Source organism: Macrosteles quadrilineatus, unplaced genomic scaffold (assembly GCF_028750875.1).
Source record: "Macrosteles quadrilineatus isolate MER2022 unplaced genomic scaffold, UCM_ALF_1.0 Scaffold_4__1_contigs__length_99947679, whole genome shotgun sequence".
Classification (NCBI taxonomy): domain Eukaryota; kingdom Metazoa; phylum Arthropoda; class Insecta; order Hemiptera; family Cicadellidae; genus Macrosteles; species Macrosteles quadrilineatus.
In genome coordinates this window covers 28,168,261-28,176,784 of record NW_026542597.1, presented here as the reverse complement: position 1 = coordinate 28,176,784, position 8,524 = coordinate 28,168,261, and the positions used below count along the sequence as shown (strand labels likewise).

The following is an 8,524-nucleotide window of genomic DNA, read 5'->3' as shown; positions in this document are numbered from 1 at the left end:
AAACATCTGTTGAAAGATATAAGATTTAAAATTCATTTTGTATATGCATATTAATCGGATGAAAAAATAGGTAGTCGTGTCGTGGTGTTACTGTTGGTTATTGAAGTTGGAACCAGTGAATTGAATTTTGTTGAAACAGGGTATTTTTTTTTTAATACACAACTATCTAAAAAACATAATAGGCCTAATGTAAAAAATCTAACAAATGTTGACATTCATTTCAGGGGGGATATGGAGCAAATAATACAAATTGTTTTGACAAACAACCACATTGTTTGTTGAAATAGTGTTTAATGTATACACAACTAGTAAGTATATAAAATTAAAAAATATTTACAGGAAATCCACATATAATGTTTTAAGATGGTGGTTTATGCAATTACTATTTCAGTTTTACATTTTGCGACGATGTATTTTCAGTAAAACGCAAAAACAAAGCATAATTATAATTTAACGCTATCACTGAAACACTCTGCGGTAGTTGGTGACAGTCGTGCGACATATTGGGCATCTTATAGCCCGCCTGTCACCATCTACAACTGTTACAGTGGTGCGATGTATCGCAACACATCGCCCACACAAGGCGAAGTGGTCGCATGGCTCGACCATGTAGGTCCTGGTGTTGACTGCACATGCGATGCACGGCCTCTCGTTTTCTGCCGCCTCAACGTCGTTCAAATCTAGCTGGATACCGCCCAACATTTGTAATTGGCGGTCGATGGCATGATCCTGCAACAATCGAAACTCAAGTAGTGCATCCATCATAGAACTTAATTTAAAGAGGGAAATTGTGTCTACTGCGAGAGGTGATTGTAATAGTCTAATTAACCTGGTATAGGTCGGCCGCTTAGAAAACGACCTCCTCCAGCATTGGTTTAGCATTAGCGCACAGGTCGTTTTCTAAGCGGCCGAACTATAGTCAAACATTTTAATTTATTTCAATCGTAGATATTTCGTATGTTGTAAATTAATAAAACAAGTAAAAAATAAGTAAATGATTTATTGCTTGGTACTCTACTAAATTGTTATTGAAGTAAAAGAAAATATTTTGCACAAGCATACTCTTTAAAACAAATACTTTCATACTATTGTTTAGATGAAGACAGATAACATAAATTGTTTACGAAAAAGATCATTGTAATGGAATTAAATGTAATACTAATTCAATTGAATACAGCAGCTGTTCGAATTATGCAAACTATAATTGTAACTTTCATACAAGACAATTGTAACATATACCCTTAAATAAGAGGAAAACGTTGAGTTTACACCAGTTCACTATAACGTAGCCAACACAAAACACTCATCAACACTTGATCTATTGTACCCTATATAGAGTAATCATCAGTGTAAACTTTGTACAGTATGTAGTTACTAGTGATTTTTGTCCGTTAGGCTAAAATTAATATTTTAAATGAGTTTTTAGAGGAATACTTATTTCAGAAATTTCCGTTATATTTTGCCTGATGCCTATCACTTTTAGGGCTTACAGTTCCCAATGTCAAAATTTAGTCAACATCCTTCCGCTTGATTTAGAGATATATTTTAGACTTACAAACAAAAATAGAACAGCTGTCCAAAATGTTAATGATGCTGTAGCCACTATTTTGGTTGTGAATAGCAATACTAGCTGTCTGCATCCAATAATATGGATGTTAGAAAACTGCTAAAAACATCGTAGTGTCGTTTAATACATTTCATTTATTTGTTATTCTTATTCAAAGTTTATGAGCCACATGTTTTACAAGTTAGTTTGTTTGACTTACCAGTCCAATTTCTAGCTCCATCACTTCCACGTCGTTTTCCGGTTCCTGGAGCTGCGGCTAACCCTGCCGGTGCCGGAGCTGCAGCCAACCCTGCCGGTGCCGGAGCTGCGGCTAACCCTGCCGGTGCCGGAGCTGCGGCTAACCCTGCCGGTGCCGGAGCTGCACCTTGTTGTGCCGGTATGGGCGCTAAAGAAGTTATTGAACTGCATTATTTTATTACTATTGATGAACCGGTGTTTTTAACAGGGACTGCTTATGTCTAATGATTTCAAGGTTAGTTTATAAATTGTCAATTTCCAAAGAATCCTAGGGTTATCAACTGTTACCTTGTTCAAGAGCTTTGTACTAAAATAGGATGTAATATTATATTTTTAATTTATTCATTTCCTAAAATTGTTAAAAATTGGAATACAGTTGTGCTGGTAACAAATTACACTAAGATATTAACTATTGTTAATGGTACTACAGTCAGGGTACCATTTCGTTTACCTTTCACATTAGCATTGACCTATATAGCAACACGTACATTTCATGCTGAACATGGTACAAAATACCTTGTTTTTATGTTACACACATAACCTGTAGACCAAAATTAATATAGTTTTAAATAGATCCTGTACACACCAATTACATTCTCTCTCCCCCCACTCTCCCTCTCTCTTTCTCTCTCTCTCCCCCTCTCTCTCCTGGCCTGAGCACTGGCCTCCACATGGTCGTATTGGCCTTAGTTACGCCACTGGTAATAAGGTCATTTATATTTACATGACAAATGCGACACGTTATAAACAATTTTCGAAACAGAATTTTTTTATAGATGTTAAAATTATAATATGAATTCCATCTTCGTTCTGGATTAAACTGACATTATAATGATCACATGAGTATATGAAATCATTACCTCCGACTCCCCTGCGAGGTCTTCCCACAAACTCTTCCTCTGCCTCTCCTCACTCCCCTGGCATGACCTCGTCCTTCACCTCTCCCTCGACCACGCATTTGAGGTATAGGTTCCTCTGGTGGAATACCAGGATCGTCTGGGTTATCTAGTTCTTCTACACGTGGAATAGAAACATATAAACATAATTTGATTGAAATTCAAAAATATTTACCTATTATATGTATGCCTGAAATTTTCTACACTGATTCACTGATTCAAGGTCTTCTTTCTAGTAGTCAAAACTCAAGAAACATTTTATACTCAAAGAATTTCTGGTTCCGATTTGGACGATGTCTAGTTATTTAATTTCCGTAATTTTATTTATAAAGTAGTGAGGCTATATTTAAATCACTAAAGACACTCTCGCCAATCCAGTGAATACATTAAAATGACTTCGATCTTGATAGGTACTCTGGTTTTCGCGGAGAAGATTGCGTAAAATGCCATCTTGAGTGTTACAGACAAAAGGAAAGACAGACAGACAGACAGAAATCTTGGAGAGAGGTGGAGGTGGGGATTAAAGGGGAGCCTCTGCTTCCAGTTGAAGGATGTATCAGAGGGTGTATAGTGTATACATTATATGTGAGAGAAACGGACACGGACATCGGTTCCCGCGAAGAATGTGATTTTATGTCACATGCCACACTGTGTACAAGTAAAAACTATCGCTACGCTCCTATCGGAAATTCCGAGAAGAAGTTTTAAACTTTCCATTAGGGTTCCAAGGTCTCGCTAAAAATCACTTAACATTGATATTAAAATTATTCTCTGGCAACGAACACGTTTTCGGTTGTATTTGGTTCCGAGGTCCCTCACCTGGACCTCGAAACAAGCGGGGACCTCGGACCCACGGTGGAAAATCACATCGATCGCCTCGGAACCGGCCTTAAGGCTTGGTTTCTTTGAATCACGCAGCGTCACAGCGGGATGCGGGATGCGCGATGGCGTAATCACGCAAAAGTCTGTTGCAGCTATTGCTACGGGGGTGTTTTCTCTGACTTCACGTGCGCAATCCTCTGTGATTCCCGCCAATTTAGTATTGCGTGATCCCCTAGACCTTCAGGGAATTAGACCTTTAGCAACTCTCATTGTATAATAATTTATTTACAAAATGTTCATTGTGTGCCCAAGGTCTAATCCCGCAAGGTCTAAAACAGTATCAGTGGATGAGTTTTTTTTGCATTGACTGTACTCTTAGACCTTCCGGGACTTAGACCTTCGACATACTACCAGATTTGACCCTCAGCAACAAGTACAAACTGCAAAATGTGTGTCGAAGGTCTAATTGGACCTTCCGGGACTTAGACCTTCAGCAACACTCCCATTCTGTTAATATTCGTCCAATCTCAAGAAATCAGGTGACAATATATTTGTAATATAATTACGTAAAAACACTTATAATTATAATATGATTGTAAAATTGGCGTGTTTTACGTAATTTTAGAAAAAAAATTTTAAATGGCCACCATTTTGTTTTGTGATTTTGAAAATTTTTCATAATTATTTTGTAACTTTGTCTAGTGCTCTCTAGTCTAGCAATAAAAGTAGAAATAACTACCTTGTACTCTCCCACGGCCTCCTCCGCGTCCACGCCCGCGGCCTCCTCTCCTGACCGGAGCCTGAACAATGATGTGCAAGTCGTCTTCGTCTTCTGTATATGAAAAAATGAAATAGACAATTACATATAAGTTAACTCTATACCGAATGTATAACATTTAATATGTATATCTCAAATTGGCCAACTAAGATGAATCTATTCCAATAATCCACAGGGCTTGGTCACTGGTCAGTCTTAACAGCCTTTGAGAGAAATGTTTTCTTAAGATTATTGTTGCTTGTGTCTGTAAATCAACCTTACATAGCTCTAAAAAAATTGAAATTATAAAATATTTTTATTTGCATTCAAAACATAGGATGAAAGTTAATAATAGTTCTTTTTGGCATGTACGCATATTACCAGTAACACTATTAGGGAATAAAAAAATTTGGTGCCTAGGCCATGACGCACGGGGTTCTAATGTAATTACCATTGTCGGTTGGCATCTCATGCATGTTCTCGATCTGCCGCATCCCTGGTGGCAGTGCGACAGGAAGTGGCGGTAACCCCTCATTTGGTGGTGCAGCTACCTCCTCTTCTGCATCCTCAACAGTCAAATTGTTGTTCCTCGGAGTGGGTACAACATTGCTCACTCTCCGGAGGAATTCACCTGCATTATATCGTCTGGCAAGTAACAACGATGTAGCATCCTGAATCCTGCGGTTGTTGGACAAATAAGATGGAGCTGGCACAGCGTCATTTGCAACTCCATTCTCATAAGTTGCGTATTGTTGGACATATGCGTGTTCAATGTTTCTTAGTTCTTCTGAAAATTTTCAAATCCGTTCTTAAAACATTGCACAAACCTAAGATATGATTTGTTATTGGCTGCTGTAGACGTAGTTACTTTAATTAATAATATACACATAGAAAGTACAAGTATGTTGGTAATTATTCAACAAAACTAGTAACCAATTACAGATTGTATATTTACTGATATTTACTGAATGTTAAACATTACAAGTTTTAAACTACATTTGTGTAGTAGTATGTGTTATCAATACTGTCTTAAACTGTAATTAGAGATTATCTGTCGATATAATAAAACACATACAAAACTATTAGTGAAATAGGAACTCTATTATCCTCAAACATGCTAGAATTTCTTACCAAGAAATCTCCACACGTTCTGGTGAACATGGCTGAACCTTTGCAGCAATTGGTTGTGGAAGCTTTCTTGGTCGTTATTGGTCCTCCGTGGTTGACCAAACACAGAGAGGTGTTGTCCACCAACACCTAAACAAATTACACTATTAATAGAGTCCAATAACGTAGGTAGATACCCTACCATTAAAAAAGTCGGCAAGAATTATTCTACAACTGTTGTTTAATGAAATTTATTCACCAAATGGTGATATGTTTTGGCATAGTGAAGCCAAATAATGAAAATTTGTTGTGGTATTATCAGCTAAGACTGGTGAAAGTGTGTCGTGTTATTGGAATGCATAGATTTCATTTACACACAGGTATTTAGAATGTAAATTGTTAAAGCTTAACACAATTTTTTTCATTTATTTTATAATTTTTGAGAAATGTTAACCCCACAAAAATTGTTGAACATTTTTTTTGTAGTGTTTTATATGTCACATTGAAGCCCATAATTTTCCAAACAAAATTATATATAAACCAGTATACTTTAAATTTTTTTTTTAGTTTCTAAGATACATTTTAATAAACCCTGCGATTACGCAATAAATGGGCGAACATTACGACTAAAACTATGGACACTTGGAGGGTTAAAGAAACAAATTGGTATACATAGATTTGCTAGTCATCTATATATATAATACGCTAAGCCGATTTTTGTAAACAGAACTCCTCCCTCATTTTTGGACCGATTTTGATGATTAAAGTGTCAAAAGAATGGCCCTGATCTGTAGTTTTGCTAAGTCTTTTTAATTTTTTGAAATCTTTATTAGTTTGGGCAGGATCTTCCATCAAAGTTGGATTTTCTCCTATAAGATTAACATGGAGGAATCTAAATATTTAATTGGAAACTTTGTCTCCATTAATTTGAGAGAACGACTGGGCGTAGAAACTTGGTAGAGGTGTCCAAAGAAAGATCTTGGTCTCTAGATGAGTTACCAAAAGAAAAACGAAGTGAATCCCGTTAGGGCACTGCCCCAGAAGCCCTTAAAGATCCCTCCACAGATTTGTTTATATTTTCATCATGTGGATAAATGCTATTGAATTAAACAGCTGTTAATTATTAAATTGTATTTTAAACAACACACGTTTATTGGGAGTTATTGAATTGTCCAAAAGAAGTATTTGCAATGTTATTTACTGATTTTAAAATAGATTTTCTTCTGTATCATGCCATGTTTTGCAATATAACGTTATTATGAAATCAGTTGACAATCATTTTATAGTAACTCTTTTAATTAATTATTTTGTATTGAACTATATGTTATATCTATTGTACGGGTTGGTGTCTGCCTTTATTACCACTTTTGCCTATATTTTATCATATTATTCTAGACAGATCATCATAGGTTCATTTGATTATTGTCAGATGTTTTCAATCATTGGAAAAGTCTTTGATTGTGTAATACAATACAAAATAATACAAATGCAGAAGGGCACGTTGGCCATATGAGCCGTGTCCATATTTTGTTAAATTAATATTAGTGTACAGCAACTTAATAAAACATTTTACAATATTTATGTAGAAATATGTGCATGATTTAAAAAGTCATTAAACTGGAAAACTGCAATTTACTGCAGACTTTTCAGAGAGGTTACTTCGATGTATTCATTCCGCTTAGTAAACACATAATAAGGGTATTAATACAAATAAGAACTTCTACTATTAGAGAGCCTTTGAATGTTAATAGACTAACGAAGAGGGTAGCATGTTAAGTATCGCTACTCAGCTACAATCAGCTAAAAAATATAATTTATCTCTAAAAAATATATTCTTAAGTGGACTGAGCAGCAGCCTAAAAATACTATGTATCTTACTTATACAGTTACAAAATGCCCAAACTCGCATTTATAATTCGGCTTATATTTCCCCAGCAGATTAATTATCTGTAGAAGAAGTTCATTGAGCTCTTATTGTGTCTAATAACATCCAAACACAGAAACCTTTCCTAGAATGGTACCGGTACCTATCTTTGAAAAATTATTCGCAGTGGTCTATATTACGGACCGTGGCCCACTAGGTTGGTAACATTATTGAAAACAACATGACATTTTGGCTGTAAAAATGGTACAAAGAGTAAATACTATTTAATGAGCTACTGTCGTAAAAGAAAGGTCATATTCCTTTTAAACTAGATCACATCATCCTTTATACGATACGTTGATTAACAATGCATTTAAACATAAATATTTACGTAACAGCCAATTTACAGTAATCTTTTCTTTTTGGAAATGCCACTTTGCTATGTCATTTGCATTATTTTTTGTCAATGAAGCCACACACCCATATAAACGAAGAGGCCCCTAACCGTCGATTTCGACGGGTTTCTCCTAGTCTTAATTATAAGTACAAAATGCAAAATATATTTAAGTTAGTACTATACCCACCAGATGTATAAAGTATACTGCTTGTGATCTTAATAATTATTTTACTGTTATTGAGTATTCAACGTCACCTTGAATCCACGTTCGGCGCACGTACGCCATGTACTGGTTGAGGATCGGTTCCAATCCGTTGGCCTGTACATACGTGACAATGTACCGGAAACCTTCTTCAATCTGGGTTTCCGGTAACAATGCCAATGCCATTGTCATTTTCACAGCACGTTTAACGGCAGGATTGATGTTTAAGGCTCTTGTCAAGCCTAAAGACCGAGCCTTCCTCCACATTGCCTGAATAAAACCATTGTAACCATATAGTTTTTGTGTATGGCCATGCACTTGGGAATAACCAGGTTTCTTATGTACTGGATTGAAAATATGTAGTACGACCAAAATTGATTGTAGATCCGAACCGAGTCTTAAATTGCAGGTTAAGCAAGGAATTATACAATATACGAGTACATAAATGAAAACTGATTACCAAAATAAAATTCAATATCAGCACACAATTTCCTTGACTATTTAACATGACATTTATAACTGTTTATATTATTGCTTCATTTGTATTGATATACATTTCGTAATAAGTACATTTATATCCCAACGTACCCTCCACTATTCTTATTTTGCACTTCCACGTGTTACATAGGCCTACTGTTATGTCAATTATGTACAATTATCTTACATATTTATACT

The 8,524-nt window shown here is 35.7% G+C and overlaps 1 protein-coding gene across 1 annotated transcript; it reads right to left on the bottom strand.

Moving 5' to 3' along the window:
• Positions 1-460: 460 nt before the first annotated feature.
• Positions 461-8,104, bottom strand: LOC128993492 (uncharacterized). Its single transcript, XM_054417435.1, has 7 exons — positions 7,903-8,104; positions 5,411-5,536; positions 4,731-5,066; positions 4,262-4,354; positions 2,665-2,818; positions 1,767-1,952; positions 461-729 (listed from the first exon to the last, which is right to left on the bottom strand). The coding sequence occupies exons 1-6, from the start codon at positions 8,039-8,041 to the stop codon at positions 1,787-1,789; spliced, it is 1,014 nt and encodes a 337-aa protein (XP_054273410.1). The 5' UTR covers positions 8,042-8,104; the 3' UTR covers positions 461-729; positions 1,767-1,786.
• Between the last annotated feature and the right edge of the window lie 420 nt (positions 8,105-8,524).